This window comes from Larimichthys crocea, chromosome II, assembly GCF_000972845.2.
Source record: "Larimichthys crocea isolate SSNF chromosome II, L_crocea_2.0, whole genome shotgun sequence".
In the NCBI taxonomy this organism is placed as follows: Eukaryota; Metazoa; Chordata; class Actinopteri; family Sciaenidae; genus Larimichthys; species Larimichthys crocea.
In genome coordinates this window covers 12,607,613-12,624,696 of record NC_040012.1, presented here as the reverse complement: position 1 = coordinate 12,624,696, position 17,084 = coordinate 12,607,613, and the positions used below count along the sequence as shown (strand labels likewise).

General features: G+C 41.2%; 1 protein-coding gene across 1 annotated transcript in view; it reads right to left on the bottom strand.

Annotated features, from left to right (window-relative positions):
• LOC104929326 (solute carrier family 22 member 23) overlaps nt 1-16,507 on the bottom strand; it is a 34,323-nt gene extending 17,816 nt beyond the window's left edge. Inside the window, exons 1-3 of the mRNA XM_010743816.3 lie at nt 15,611-16,507; nt 9,028-9,131; nt 8,780-8,934 (exon numbers count right to left, since the gene is read on the bottom strand). Coding sequence (XP_010742118.2) covers nt 8,780-8,934; nt 9,028-9,131; nt 15,611-16,048 — 697 coding nt within the window. The 5' untranslated portion in view covers nt 16,049-16,507. The remainder of the gene's footprint in view (nt 1-8,779; nt 8,935-9,027; nt 9,132-15,610) is intronic.
• Nucleotides 16,508-17,084: the final 577 nt, after the last annotated feature.

The following is a 17,084-nucleotide window of genomic DNA, read 5'->3' as shown; positions in this document are numbered from 1 at the left end:
ATATAGGTCCTCATGATCTTTGGCCTGGAGTTAAAGCAGACCAAAGAGATGTTTGTTTGAAATTACACCCTCATATTGAACAAAGTGACCACATAGGGGGGGGAAAAAAATCAAACAGTGTGGGGACAAGTGCACAGCCCTGTTATACCTAGAATTGATTGGGACAGTATTTGAGAATATGACAGATTATTCTTAAGGTACCCTTCACATTTTAATAGAACATAATCACCCAAAAAAGGCGATGGCAGAAAGCCAATGCCATGGAGGATGAATTGAATACTTCTTTCAAGGTCAACAGTCTTTGTCGGGTCAATTAAAAAGGTACAAGTGGAGTGACTGTGGCATTTCTTTTGGAGTTTGAGCAGTGAAAAGATCCCACTGATAGTTGATCATTGAGATTCTGAGTACATAAGGGCAAGAACAAACTGCAGTTTATTTGCAATTACTGTGACTTACAGAGAACGGTCCAAAGGGAGATTCCACAGTATCTTTTCTATAGTCTTTGTTTATATGTAGGGTGATTATATTAGCACACAAATATCCCGAGGTATCCCTCCCCTCTTCCAAGCACTGAAAAGGGGCTATTGACTAAGAATAAGGTCATACTCATTGATTAGTCCCTTATCTGGAGCTGCAAAGAATGCCAACCAGCCCTGACTAGCCACAGGCACTTTGCTTTGATCCATGTGTGCTGAAATGCTCAGCAGTAAAAACCCACTACCAAAGTATTTTTCTTGGGTACAGTTTGCTTTTAAGCGTGACTGTATGTCGTAATAACCACCACGATTCCCTCCCCCGTCCTCCTACCACACACAGAAAGATCAGCAGAAAACCAAATGGGAACAAAGTGACCAATACACAGCTTACACTCTGACACAAATGTAAAACTAAGTCCAGTTATGTCCCAACACTACAGAAAGAAAAACTAAAAACAGCAGTCATATCTTTTTAGACTCGTCCAAAGAAGGTTCAAAGGTTGCCAGTGTTGATTTCCCTGGACTTTAGGCAACGTCTCTCACAAACAACAAGGGTTAGAAATGATTCCCACTCTTGGCAAACTTAGAACACCACTATTAGGTCATCTAGTCTACAGGGAGGCGATCTCTGAAAAAAACAAATGGTAGGATATACAGGACATGCTGCATAACGTGTTAGGAGAGGAAGTCTGCTTAGCAACTGCAATCGCTAACTCTGCACAAAAGGGAACTTTAACCCCGCTCAGAGGAAAGAAACCTGAGTCTGCACCTTAACCCATTTATCAGGAGATGGCTAGAGCGGATTGTCGGGAAGGATGAGGACAGGTCAACTTGTGTATCACGGAAAATACCTTTCTTTGGCTCTCTGTACACAGTCCACAGTCTATGACCCACCCTGCCTCTCTGTATACTTCTTCTTTTTCAGACCTTTCTCAACATTGAGAATGAAGCAAAAGTTGCCTCATAGCCAAGCTGATGGCAGCACAATATCACTGCAGTGATGTGAGGTAGACCTGGCTGCTGTCCTCAGGGAGACATAGCCAGATCTGGCACGCACTGCTCGGGTCAGGCCAGACAGAGGGATATCCATCTTTGGCATACACACAGAGAGCAAGTAGGGTAGGGAGCAGACGCATGCAAATAAAGCATGCTGCCCGTCAGACTGTACGAACAAATGAGTCTGACATTGACAGAGAGGAAGCCATTTACACAGATGAATACACGCAGCTTCCATCTTTCGGTGCTGCCCCTTTGTGCCTCACCTGTATGCAGAGAGATTAATGCCTTTGGTTTTAAGAGGGCACCACTGAAAGAAAGCACCTCATTACACAATAACGTAGGAACAGTGAAGAGGGCAAGAATGGCCCGGCTTGACCTGGCTTGGCCTTGCTAACCTGACAAAACACAGGATAGCACCGCAGCAGGAAACACACGTCACAAATCATCCTGTCTGAGTAGAGGAGCATTACTGCACCGTCAGAAGGAAAGAAGCACAGACAGAGACGGCTGGGGAACACACATGTGACTGTACTGTAGAACCACATACAATTCAAACAGGGAAATATATCGTAAATAAGGACTGCTACATTACCAAAATGATTATGATCCCTATAATAATAACAAAAAAGAGGAACTTCTCTAAAAAGCCTTTACTGTGCTCTATTTTATTTTTATTTTTAACATTTTCACTTATACACATTTTTCAGAACAGGAAATGAAATTTAAAAATCAGAATTGCTGAGTATGGCAAACAATCTTTAAAAAAGAAATAGTATTACACTTTATAAACGGTTATACATGACCACAACCTGACTCGTATCTGATCTGTTTATTACAGTGTGGTGCTCATTCAATCTGTATGCACCAGGGCACTGACTCCTTTAATATTTGTTCCTGGTTGATAAATGTTGTGAATCTCAGGCTCTGCTCAGGGAGAGTCGCTGAATTGCCACTGAAATACATATTATTGTTGAAATGAATTGTTAAAACCTTGAAGAGAGCATCCTCACGGAACAAAGGTAATAGCTAACGCACTCACACTAAAGTAGTCAAATTATACATTGAATATTTTTAAAAGAATCTTCAGTACAAAAAGTGCAGTAGCGTGCTATAACGCCATTTGTCATCATGTCACATGCACTTCCCCTGTAAAATGCAGTCATCTGCATTCCTGTGTGTACTTACCACTACCCATACTTGTTTGGTACATGTACAAAAGGAGTGACAGCAAACAACACACGCAATCAACAAAGTCTGAGTGGGCGTGTCAGCAACCATATTACTGTATTGACACAAATACAGGACAGCTTCTTTTTCTCCTTAGAAATTACAACTGCTAAGACAACATTCATGGACTAGACAGAAATGTGATCCGTCTTCCATCTTCTCTCACAGATGTGACGAGTTTCCATAAGCAGCGACTGGAATTATTAACTGAGCAAAATCCAAGCTTCTGTGGGCAATAAAAAAAATAATAGTTTGTATTTTAGTCAGAGGTCAATACAAAACCACAGTACTGAATCAACTTGGAATAAAAGGTCATTTTAGGGCAGGGAGCAGTTCCCCTTACTGGCATTACATTGGTGCATATGAAGAAGTGAGGTTTTCCAAATTCATTTCAGATGGGTAAATATTAAATTACCATTTACTGTCAACTATTGTCATCTAATAATATGTATATGTGTTTACTTTTGCGTGACCTGTTGTGGTTATTACATTTATTCATGTGGCCATGATCTGGCATCCACACAAAAATGGATATCCCTAGCATCCTAGTGTTTCCTACTGGAAACCTACTGTACCGATAAATCTGAACATGCGTTTCAAGTTTCCTCTAGCTCTTAATCTACTTTATGTCTAGACTATATCACTTCTACATTACCCATCCATGACAATATAACCACACCTGGAAGAAAACCTGTTTTAAACTGAATGTCAAAAACATAAAGATACCACAAAATATACCCTGGTTAGTTTAGTATCTCCGAAATTTCAAGACAAAGGGAATCTAACCTCAACACCCTCCATTAGACCACGACAAACAGAACCAGTCATGAGCATGTAAGGTTACTAATAGAAAAACGTCTTTATGACGCAATGAGACGAGACAACAACAGAGTCATGTGGTCTATCTGTCGTCTCTGTTTGTTTCTCTCTCTCCCTGGATGTCTGCCACATCTCTCTCCCACACACCCATGACATGTATAGGCTTGCCACCTTTGATTCAGACATGAAAAGCGAACCAGAACTCTACTTGAGATGAGTGTAGAGAGATTTGTGCTTTATTGTAAGGCGATTATACGGACCTTTCAGAGTAAACATCCTGCCTCTTAACAACACTCGATAGTTGCCCTTTCAGAGTAAACATCCTGCCTCTTAACAACACTCGATAGTTGCCTTTAGGAAAAAACACACACACACACACACACACCTGAGCTAGATCAAAGTGCCACAGGTCGGATTTGAACCCTGGGCCGCTGAGCTAAGCCACTAGCAATCATTTTTATCTAGAGAATTTAGAATTCTTTCACCAAGTTATACATTATGTATACTCTTGTCTGTGTAACATTAACAGCTAAACTGATATTTGGCATAAATATATATATTTTTTTATTTTTTTATTTTTTTTTGGGGGGGGGGCAATTTATGCCTCAAATCACTCATGTAGATGATATAACTTGTGTAAACAAAAAAAAAAAAAAAGCAAGCTCTGGCTCACTGCCCCGAAACACAATCACCTCATCTCAAGCTGATCACAAAATTCTCACACAAAGGCCCCAGCGCAGCCAGTTACCATGACTCAGCAAACTGAAGTGCAGTGTATGTTTGCATGTGAGGCGGGGGGTAGGTGAGTGTCGGTGGTGTGTTTACTGTAAAAATGCAATAGCAAGCAGCACAATGACACTGAGCTATAGGCACTATTTGCCCGTGCTGCCTGGTGTTGTGATGCTACAAAAGCTAGCACACACTGATGGAGCACCGGGGTATAAATAGCAGCGCTGCATCAGATGACTTTCTATAGCTATCGGCTTTGCTATTCTGCTAGTAGAAAGATGCATTAGCCTGGTTTATACATAAAAGAGCTTAATGTTAACGTACACAAACACATCACCATCATTTGCAGTGGTGGTGAATCACACCGCCTCTTAGTCTAGCACTTTACAGAATCACAGGTTTGCTTTCTCTTTGCTCAGTACAGTTTAAACATCCCTCTCAGTCTTTAAGCTGAACTTTTTTTTGCTAGACCCCATTCTCTTTCCCTTTGTCTGAAACCACCCCACCACCAACTCTCTTTCCTTATTTTTTCTGTCTCTCAGTAGCAGTTAGCGTATAAGTGTCACATCATATCAGCCATGTTGGTCCCCACAGTGAGCATGACTTTAACAAGCCATTCTGGTGGAACGGATTGTAGCTGTGCACAGATTACTCGGCATTCTTAAAAGAGGTTCACCCGTATCCTGAAACTCGATGGATTCTTTTTGATTGATGCCTCCCCCACAATCAGGCAACATATAACGTCTCCAAATTACTCCATCACCGCGTTCAAGATCAATCTAAGATCTCAAACCAAACAACAGTTTACAGTTATCATATTGCCATTTTCTGGATTCAATTTATGGCATACAAAGGCACCCACAGCCTTCAAGATCTATGAACTGAGACTTAATTGCACATGGATTGATGGGAAAAGGGGGGATTAGCGTACAGTCTCCCATGCAAACAAAGCCGAAGCTGGGATTTGGCTCCAACTTTCCTTTGTAAGCAGAGTCAAACAAAGCAAGCCACAAAAAAAGGCTCATGTGGTTCATAACGTTACATGCGGAAATGTCATATGACTGACTCAGTGTCAGGACTATAAGGAATATTAGCTTTTGCTCAGTTCTTATAATGTCCCAACTTGCATGAAAATGCAATAAATACCCTAAACAGAATGTCTTGAAATAAAAAGATTGATCCTCTCCAGTAATGCGTTATTGAACGATTGTGGTCCTCCTCTTGGAGCAGCTCTGGTGGAGTTTTGTCAATACAGGACGGCTACAGGGTAAATAGCATGTGACGAGAGGCCACACATGATCAGAAATATGGGCGGTTGGGGATGTCGTTTAGCTCAGTCGGTAGATTATCCGCCCCATGTACACGCCATTCCCCATCTCTCTCTCTCCCCACATTTCCTGTCACTCTTCAAGCTGTCTCTGTCAAATAAAGCTCAAAAAGGTCAAAAAAATATCTTAAAAAGAAGAAATATGGGTAAAACAAACTAAGCTATGCTCAAGTTGACTTTATTATAGTGCTGCAGCAATCTCCTTAAAGAAAGAGCCAAAAAAATTCCCATTGATCAGTAAAAACAGCTAATGTGGGGAGAATAGTTTGATTATTAGTGGATATCATTAATAGAGTAAGGAAGACATATCTTCGACTGGTTAGATGACAGTTTAAGTGGCTGACATCTTGTTTTTTGCTTGTTAAACCAGTAGCCTGATATCCGTTTCAGTCTGAAGCAAGGAAACATGAACTTGTGTTTGTGTTGTTGGATGGATCAACATTAGCTGGCAAACCAGTCTCTACAATCCTGGTCGTGGTGTTGAATGTTGGGCTTTCACATGTCAGTGAGAACAAGGTTGCTACCTCTAGAGTTACTTTCCTATAACTTTAAACCTAATATTTTAGATATTCTTGGCAACTTCTAGCTCAATAAGCTATTGTTCAAAACACACAAGTACTTGAGCATGATTGCAGAGGGTAAGGTGTTGCATTAACCTTTCATAAGAGGGCTGAATAAACAAAAGAGCGGCTATGAAATTACAACAGATTGTTCGTGACCACTTGATTCCCTTTGCAATCACTGTATTGTTGTTTTGAAGATTACATTTGCCGCTCTGCCATGCAGTCTGCAAAGAATGTAAGGTAGAGAATGGTATATGGAAGCAGGGAAGGTAGACTAAGAGATAACAAAACAGTTAAACCACAGAAAGAATAATGGGGAGAGTGTAAGGAGGACACATAAGAAGAAAAACCTCTCTTCACTCTGACTCGACTGGACTTTATTTAGAATGCAGCCCTGTTAGATCATAGCTCTGCTGCTGATGAAACCATCACATATATTCAAATAGTTTTTTTTAATCAGTCAGAGAGGTTAAATACTGCTGAGTTGCTCTGGCATTCAGCCGTCAAAGAGGCGTATGATTTATGCATTCAAATGCTTGTTTAATTACACCTTCCATTGTTCCCCACGCCACTCTGCAGAGCAGATGTCAGCTGAATATTATCTTTTATGATGCATTACGAACACATTAAACTGACACATGTTTGTGTTAAGATAAAAACACGACAGACATGTAAGAACTGTAAAAAAAAAAAAAAAGACTATCAAGATTAAATTGTATAATTTTGAAGTGGATCTTTTAAAATGAAGCTACCTATTTACAACTTACTAATTCAACCAATGAATGATCTTTTTGACTGTATTCTGTCATTTGACAAACTTTGCACACGGTAAAAGATGAAATCAGATGTCTTTTTAAGCTTGTATGGCAGAGTTGTAGAGAATCTTTGACTTTACAAAAGGATCGTGCAACCCTACCACCTCCGATTGGGTTGCAACCACCAGAACCACTGATTCATTGAACCGTAAATGGAGGCTAATGTGAAGACAATAGACGCAGATGTCAAGTTCATTTAAATTTGATACGACACCATACTGTACGGCTTATCTCCACCCTTTTGCCTCCTTCTGCCCCACCTTCTTTGGTTTGTCCCGGGTGCAGACTGAACAGTCCTATTTTGGGAGCACGGCAAAGCTTTTCAAGGTATACAGTGTGGAGTAAATTAGAATGACAAGGACACTGAGGGCCCCTTTCTTCATCATCTCGCCCTTGCTCCCTCCCTCGCTCTCATCTTCCCTTCCCTCCGCTCTTGCAAACCTCCCTCTGCACTGGTCAATTACTGCGGCCAAACAGGCTTTTAAGCATCCACCACTGACACCAGAATATACAACAACTGCTTGGAACAATATCAGAACGCTATCACAAAGCTCCCTCCACCCCATTCTTTAGAAAATGAACACACAAAACCAATGATTTAAACCTTTAGTGTGCAGAGAGAAGGTCACATGAACAGAGAGGATCCATCTCTGAGAACATTACAGTCTCTACCACCAATCCCCGCTGCCATTATCACATTATTGATTAGCAGTAACCAGGATTAAAATCTCAGGAAAAGACACATGCTGGTACACCCAAATGAAAATTAAAGAGTTCACTTCAAGTGTAAGGAGGCTGGTTGCCTGCTAGTTGTTCTGTAATGAGAATTTATCCCGACAATGGCATTCAGTTTAATAAATGTTAGGAAGTCACTGCAACACAATTACTCTTCTTTTAGCAGAACCCTCAACTAGAGACAATAATTAAAAGTAGAATAGCCTTTTGATTATGCTTTGAGAGTGGGTGGTATAATAAACAGAAAAATGACACATTCATATAAATGATACATTTGTTTATTTTAAAGACGTATATTGTCAAGTCTCTAAGAGTTAATGTATTTTAAAGACGTATATTGTCAAGTCTCTAAGAGTTAATGCTGGGTCTTAAAATTAATATTCTATGTATTCTTTTTGATATTGACGAGATATGTAAGGTATGATATAATAATTTCAGTTATATTATAATGTTTCAATATGTACTCAGTACAAACAAGGAATGCTGCTTCTTACAACTTGCAGTGCAACAAGAGCTGCTCCTAGTTTCTAGACATGGAGCCAAGTCACAAGCAAAACCAGTTTGGCCAACGGGTACATTTAAGCTCAAGTTATCATCAAATAGGCATGCATTTAATACAGCATATTGCTGCATTACTGCTGCAGCATTCCTCATCAGCATTTCTGTTTAGTGCCAGAGGAACAACAGCTAGCTTTCAAAGGCTTCAAGATGAATGTCTCTGCTTCTTGATCATAATCAGAAAAACAGTAGCGAAGCATTTTCTCTTGTAAAACGCTGATTTTTTTTTCTTGCCTGCAACCTGTTAGCTTTATCCTCAGTCTGTTAGTATAGGTTGTATCATGTGCATATTCAAGACTTTTAAAAACCCATCAGCTGTGACATTAAAAAGTCAGTCCTGCTTCCGTGTGTGGTTTCAGAACTTACTACGAACTGTGAGTTGTAAATCTGCCAACGCATTTTCATTGCAAGCCTTTGCAGATTTGCAGTGCTGCCCTGATGAGTTTGACGGATGTAACAATGACAAAAAGTGGAAGGGCTTAGCTAAGGGACCATTAGCACAGAACTTCTAGTTGAGAGATAAAGACTTACTGAGGACGTAGAGAGAAAGGGTGATCCCTGCCAGGCAGAAGCCCTCAAAAAAGCGCAGGGTGCTGAACATGGGCACGTTGACAGAGAAGGCCACAGTCAGACCAAACACCAGCATGAAGAGCACCGATATGATCAGCACTGGGTGGCGGCCAAACCTATGGAGTAAGGTCAAAATGATTTTTTTGACACACTGTGATACGATGACACAATACTCGTAAATAAGTAAGAAAGAGTAAGTAAGAACTTACCAGTCAGCAAGGATTCCAAATACCAGGTATCCAAAGATGGATCCCACCAATAGAGAAAATTTTGCAATGTGGACTTTCCATGCTGAGTCACACACCAGACTCCACTGTAGAGACAAATAAACACAGACATTAATTCTTAGAACTACGTTGTGGAAGCAAAAGATACAGTTTGTTAAGGATGCACTGTTCGCTCGGTCTGTCTGATAATCACCACTCATAACACGTAGCAGTGAAATGTGAGAATGCTACAGTTGTGTTCTGTTACAAAAGGGTTTCCTGGTATTTTATCTAATATGAACATTGACATGATATCCTGTCTCTGTTAGTTATTATTCCAGATGTTATTTTACACAGAATATAGCTACTGCAGGTTCTTTTTAAAAGATGTTTTTAGGCTCAATTGTCCCCAAAAATATTTGTTTAGATGGAGTAACTACTACTAGCACACATGCAATCAACATCAATAAATGATCTATATTTATGCCTCTATTTCAGTCATTGGGTGTACATAAGCCGACATTTCTTATTTTATTATTTATTTATGCCTCTTCTAGTGTGTCGAAATGGTACACTCTGCCTCCCTTTTTTCCCTTTCTGTGACTGAAACTCTCTACCCAAGAAGCGGCAGGATTCCTCGACTGCAGACAACGCAGTGTGTGCCTGCTTTTGCACGAATCGAGCATGCCCTGAATTTTTCTTCCCCCCACAGTAGCGACAAGTTGTGATGAATAGACCTGAGAGAGGTGCAGCAGCAAATGTAAAGCCCAGTGCAAAATGTGCACTAGTTCGTGCATGTGAACTGCTTGCAGTAAGAAACGCAGTACCGATCCTGCTACTTTCACTACCATTGTCATTATTTAATGATCCCAGTTGTGCAGTTGATCCCGAGAGGAACCGAGGATGAATTTCAGCGAGGACGGCGAGTAGGCGGTTATAAAGGTTCCTTTTTGGCACCATATGCCCCCCAGCTGTCTGTGCTGACACAAGCAGCTGGAAGTAGCAGACAGGGGTGTGGTGGCCATAGCAGGTGCATAATGTATGGGAGGTTGATCAACACAAACTTCAGCTGTGCCTAATCTATAAACCATAACTATGTATTATGTATCACTATAAATATCAGAACATATATTGCTTTTTCCACACACAATAATTATAAAATATTTATTTCAACGTCATCTTGAAACACAGAGTGCGCGTTGTTCTTACATTTTTCTTTGAGGGGCTCTAACCTCTCGTAACCTTTACCATAGTGACCTGTTCAGAATGGAACGCTCCAGGATTACCCAGAGCCACCCAGCCATCACATGATCCATGCATGCCACTCAGTCGTGGTTTTAGTATCGATGTCAGCAGAGAAAAAGACAGAGGGAAACAAGTTCCTGTTGCGCAATTGCCTCACAACCAAGGGTGCTGGGAAAAAAAAAACTGAAGCTGCCCTCCCTCAGGACTGTGACCAAACAACATATAGGCCTACACTGAAATGATGACTCTGAGTCTGCGATTGTATAGGGAATGACACAGCAAGGCTGGATGACAGTCTGGTGACTGTGCAGAACAGACATCTGCGGGTGACTACAGACAAATGACGAGGGCTGTGAAACATATGAGCATTCCCAAGTCACATGCCAGAGACAATGCAGCAATGTTGCACAAGTCCTCGGGGATGTTGAAATGTGTAGCCAAATGGGCAGACCATGGTAGATTTTCATAGTCAAAGTATCATTAATGTGTTTTATTTAAAAGCATCAATTCACATGTATTATTAACCAGGTTCTCTCTCCAGGCCAACACTCTGAGCTCATAGGCACTTATTAATGGGCATCCACACTGCTAATAGCACAAGTGGATATATATATAAATAAATAAATATATATTTATTTATTTTATTATTATTATTATTTTTTTTTTTTTTCCAGCTATAGCAGAGCAAAGAAATCCCAGCAAACTGTGGTTTAGTCTAAGCATGTGTCAAATCCAGGCAGCTTGTCTGCTATGCCCCTATTATTTCTGTCACTTGCTCCCTTGCTATTGTCCTGCTCATTTGCCGGTAATGAATAGAAGTCAGTGTGTAGAGTTAGGTTTAGATGCATAGAAATCTATTAGCTGACAGAAAATGCAGAACAATGAAGGTCCAAAAGGAAATCAGTTGAAATCCCTGGGGTGTCTGCTGACCTCTCTCAAATGACTGACCACCAATGATCGGTGCACACCAGCAAGTCTCATTAGCTCCGATGAAGACGCTCTCAACTACAGCTGCACATTTCTGCACTCGTTGAACTACAAAGTGGTGGGTGGTTGGGTGGGGGTTTAAAGGAGGGGGGAGAAAGCCAGGAGGGAGGGAAGGGAGGTGGAGGAAAGCACATGAGGAGGGAGGAATACAGATTATACAATGTAGAAACGGAACACTCAAAGAGACGGAGAGAAAGAACTATAGGAGAGGATTTACAGGCAAAAGAGAGAAGGAGAGAGATGCTTAAAGCAGTTGTGAGGAGAAGGCAGAAAACACATGGAGAGACTGCTGCATAGTTACTGCCTAGCAACAGACCGTCACCGTGGTTATCAGACTCTTTCTGCTTCCAAGTGCAAGTTTTAGCATCACCGCCTCACCGAAAGCTTGAAATCCTATAATGTGGTGGCGGCTTAGGTGAGGGCAAAAGAGAAAAGGAGGGTGAGCAAAAAGATTTATCTCCTCGACACATGCTCAATTTCCATTGCAGCTTTGTGGTAAAAAAAAAAAAAAGAAAATAAAGTTAGAAGTAAAAAAAAAAAAAGACATCTGATACTGGTGATGTAGCCTAAGGGACTTAAGTTGTGAGAGCTGTAGCATCCGGACTATAATACACATCAAATAGAAAAACGCTGACATGTTTGACAAGGTGCTGAAGCGAGTTATATTCTTCAGCGACTAACAAAGACATATATCAAAACAATAAACCTTCGTCCATCGTGTTCATTTCCTCTTTTTAGTCCACATCTGTCACCAAAGAGTCCTGATGTGTGCTGACAACTAGCCAACACTCCTACAACTTGAATTCCATCACACAATCCCACAAACAAACTCAAACCTCTGCTAAGGGTCAGAGACCCGTAATATTCCCCCCTCCCTGTTACAAAACAGCACTTATCAGAAACAAGCCTGCAGCACACACACACACGCAGAGTTTTATCTTTCAGTCACAAGCGTCTTTGAGTGGCTGTCATTGTGCGCTGACTATCTGCGGTGGGGTCATCGCCTTTCGACAGCTGAGACCGTTTCAAAGTGTCCCATACTGATCCAGGGTCTGTGGAAGGAGCCAACCAGCTGGGTAAACAGTATGAAGGGACACAGAGAGGCCTGCATGGGTGTTCGAGTACAGTATCATCTTTCAGATCTATGGGTGTGCAACCTCCAGCACAGTGATACAGGGTCTGGGTGTACCCACTAACGTGACTTTACACTGTATCTTCCTTATCACATTCATACAAAAGGCCAGCCTACGTTAGAAGAACAATAATGCAAAAACAAATGGCACTGACATAGTGTATATAAACAGTTAATCAATCAGGGCTGCAACTAATGATTATTTTCATAAGCAACTGCCCCGATAAGCTTTTATTTATTTATTTAGTTGCATTTAGGTCTATAAAATATTTTCCAAAGCCAAACATAACATGTAGTATATACAGATATGTTTTAGAATTTAGCTTTAAAAACTACTTTAATGATTAATCAATTATCAAGGTAGTTGCCAGTTATTTTCGTGTTGATCAACCTAACAGAAAATTGATCGTCAACAATTTTTGACAGTCGACTAATCTGTGATTTATTACTCAAAATGCTGTTTCCAGCTTCTAAAATGTAATGACTTACTGCTTTTAAATTAAACGTCATTGAGTCAGTCAGACAAAATAAACAACCTGAGGACATCAACTTGGGACTGTAGAAACTTGTAACTTTTTCTGACCATTTTCTGACATCTTACAAACTAAATCTTCATCATTAGTTTAGGTTAAAAATATCTTTAAAGCGTGATGGTGTTGTAGTTTTGTTCTAATTTAAGTTAAGTTTTACAAAAAGTGATTCCTAGATGAAGTTTTAGATGTTAAAAATCATCATCAGTCCCTACAAGGCAAGCAATCTAACTTTCACATGGATCAGTTTGAGGTTAATCTCTGTGTTAAAGAGGTTCTCAGGCCACTATTTCGGTCGACATGTGCAGCTGCTACCTGTCTGAATGGGAGCTGAGTAGGGTAGGTTGCACAGAGACTTTATCTGTCTCTGAGTAATGATACATTCTCATTTCTAAAGCTCAGTCCAATTAAGATGGACCCTGAGGAGAGCTTAGACTCAATTAGGATGGGTCTCCACATTAACCACTTTGGATCTTTCAACATCGCCTCAACCTCAAACCGCTTCCATCAAAGCCGTTTTTTGGTGACACCCCGAGTGAACAGCCATGTATGCTTGTAATACTAATCCTGGACGAAAAATCTATGTGAAAATATCTACATAATATTTACACGTGTATGTCATGTGGTGAAGGGTTATCAGACATACGGGGTTAGAATGTGTTGGCACATTTTACCACATTGCCTCAGTGTTGGCACCCTGCTCTGCCTTTTAGGGGATCGAATGTCACAGATAGCCGAGCCCAGTCGTGTGCAGTTATGCCTATGCAGTCCAAACAGAGGTGAAACTGCCAAGTCATGACTTCTTGCTGTGTGTCACATCCTAGTTTCTGTGCTGTGGTGGTGAAAAGAGCCCTTAGAAGAGTGAGAGACAGGTTGTCAAAAGAGACAAGTTGGAGGGTCAATTCTGCTGAATTTTTTTGGCTCCATTTTGGAATTCGTCTGCATGCCAACAAATTCGGTTTCTCCTGACAGTGACCTTGTCAGAATGTGGACTGCATGGGTCAGGGAAGACGAGCACAGCCAGAGTCACTTTTTACCAACTGCTCAGACCTGTCACTGATATTGAATGGTGGTAGTATCAACATGACATTCTCTGTATGCGTGCAAAGGCAACACAAATATTAACATCTACAGGTTACGACGCCAGCATGTCAGAAGGGCCAGCAGTGTTTCAGCCTTCATGTTGGAAAGAACTGAAGAGAAGAGACCTGACATTTATTTGGATTCTTAGTAATATGGATCCACCCATTCGATTTGCCTCATATATGACTTCATATTCAGCTGCATGTTAAGGGTATATCGAATGCCTCCATCCATAAAAACAGTTCATCAGCTTGGCCTTAGTTAATGCAACCCCACCCCCTAAAATGATCCTGCAGTGAATGAACTCAAGACTTAAAATGTCCCTCCTGGCTCATGGCTAAATTAAAAAGGCCACAGCTGCATTTTATTTCTGTTATTTAAATGAGGACATTATCAGTTATATGCAGATGGGCTGTTGGCATCGCAGTGGATCCAAGCCCAGGATGCCATAACCCCCTCCTACAGCAAAAGCTTCAAAGCCCAGCTTCACATAGAACTCCTCCTGATAAGCCTTTTGATTATGGCATGCATGCCAAACTCTTCAGAGGTGAAGATGCTGCAGATTAAAATACAATTTATTGTGATGTTATCGGAGGGCGTGTTAACAACTTTTTATAATCAAAACCAACCATTAAACACGATTTTCTACTGATTCTGTTTCTAAAGTCTTAATTGTGTCTGTTATAAAAATTAAAAAAGGTATTTTATCTTTAGATTTAATCACAGTGCCCCATCAATATTAATGTCAAGTTTACTCAGACAGCCCTGTGGATCAAAGTTTCAATCTTTTCTTCTCAGGCAAAAAAAAATCAAACTTGATATCTTGATATAAGCATGCAGCATCCACAATGGGAGAAGAGCTGATAGGCGTAATGAGATATAAAATCCCTTCCTCCACCAGCTTAACAGACCTAACTATGATGGCTGCAGGCCTGTACTGTCTCCTCAGCCTGGCCTGTGCAGATAGGAATATCACAACATTAAGGTGATGTGATGGGAAGACAAAAAAAAAAAAAAAGTGCTCAAAATGAAAGCTGATGTTTGTTTAGGGCAGTTATACGGTGGGTGGTGTTTGGCCAGGGATGGGGTTGCATTATTCTAGAGAGTGCACTATAATGACCTTTGCTCCAAATCAAAAGGCTCCGTGTCTATTATGTCCATTACGACAACCGGCAAATTCCACCAGCCATGGCACTTTTGCCCAATGTGCCAATGGTGGCGTGTCTCTGCAATAGGTCACACTTTGTGTGCGATGACTCAGTGTCGGCACGATGCAGAATCTCACCTTTTTTTCAGTCCTACTACTTTTATTAGGGTCCAATGTGAGCCGGCTGTGATGGATCTCTACAGAATAGAAGTCACTCTGTGCTACTGTGCAGAAATGCATTGGAGCCATAACCACAAAAAACAAAAGGAGCATGATCTGGGCACTATTTTAATGAGTGCTGCTTTAAGGTGGTATTTTTTTAACGATGGGTGTAGTGTTCGTAAGTGCCAGTATTTCTCCATCTCACTAATATAAATCGATCCTAAGAGCGGATTGGGTATCACATATGCATAACACAATATGATGGGAAGGATGCCCCCATCCTCAAGGTGGACAGCTTACCTTGGTAACAACATTCTGCACGAGTCCCGTGTGCAGCTCGAAGGTCCACTCACTGCACTGACAGTGCATGTTGTTCGTGTCATTGTGTTTGCCGTAACTCCCATTGGCATAGATATAAGCCGGTCGAGCGCTGATGTTTTTTGGACTGTCTAACAACGAGGAATAACCCTTAGTCTGATTAGTCAGGTTTGCCAAAGGCTGGACACATGTGTTGTTTGGCTGGGCGAGGAGGAAATTATCAGAGTACTGGCTGAATCCAATAAATAACGCCGGGATCCATGTCAGCACGATCAGCTGTTTCTGGTACTTCCCAAATCCCCCGAGAAATGGTAGAACAGAACCGTCGATGCGTGTCAGCAGCCCCGGCGACGTGGTTTCGGGGGACACGAAGCCGTTCTCCGGTTGATGGTCCTCCGTGTCGAGCTGCACCACGGCCATCGCGGTTTCGCCTGATAGATGCCTCCGTTTGTGTAGCGAAGCCGGGGTTGCAGTGCTACCCCCTGTCGACTCCACAATGCGTCAATGCCCCCAGCTCCCGGCGGTGAAAGCGGTGCGCAGTCAATCACTGGAATGGAAATAAGACGCACCTCTTTATTATCAGGAAGCACTTCCCCTCCGTCTGACACCAGAGAAAGAAAAAAAAAACGAGTGCGGGATTGTCTGTAGGCTGAATCGCCGAAACAAAAGGCGGATTGCGGTGAATCATGAGCAGTGACGAGGGAAACTATTTTATGATCTGGTCCGTCGTTAAGATTCATTGGCGTCTCTGTCGGTCATCTGTGGCAGCAGAGCTCAGGAAAGTGCTTCCTGACGGAGCCACAGGTAACACACCTGCCCATACAGGCTGTGTGCTGATGACTACCCAATATGGCTACCTGTTACCACTGGTAACCACCGTGATAAGAGAATGCTTATTCTCTGTGAAGGAGTACAGAAAGTCACCTACTGAAAAAGAGCCTTATTATCAGTCCTTATAATAATATCCTGGGTAGTTTTATTAATATGTTTATATATTTTATCAAAACACCATGTTGATGTCTTGTCCTTGTATTGCCTACGAGGTGTGGCCACGTTATGTATACATATTTTAATGCACAATAAAATCAAACCAAAACCATGGCAACCGTTCTCAGAAATCCTATTTCTGAGAAATTGGAATTAGGTCTAATAGATCTAATAGTTAAGATAAGTTGTTGTTGTTGTTTTTTTGCCCCATCCCTAATGTTGTAACACAAAAAATTAAATATATTAATCAATAAATAAACACACATACATAAACATAAAGATTTGAAATGTACGTTACAGATCAACAGTAGGAGGAGCAAGAGGAGGAAGAACCAGCTCTGTCCCCGCCCATTTCTGTAACAAACAAACAGGAGTTCTGCTTTGGATGAAGGGAAAAGTGAAAAATATAATAATGTTCTTTATGAACTCTAACTATAATGATAAAACAACGTTTGAAGGTTTTATTATG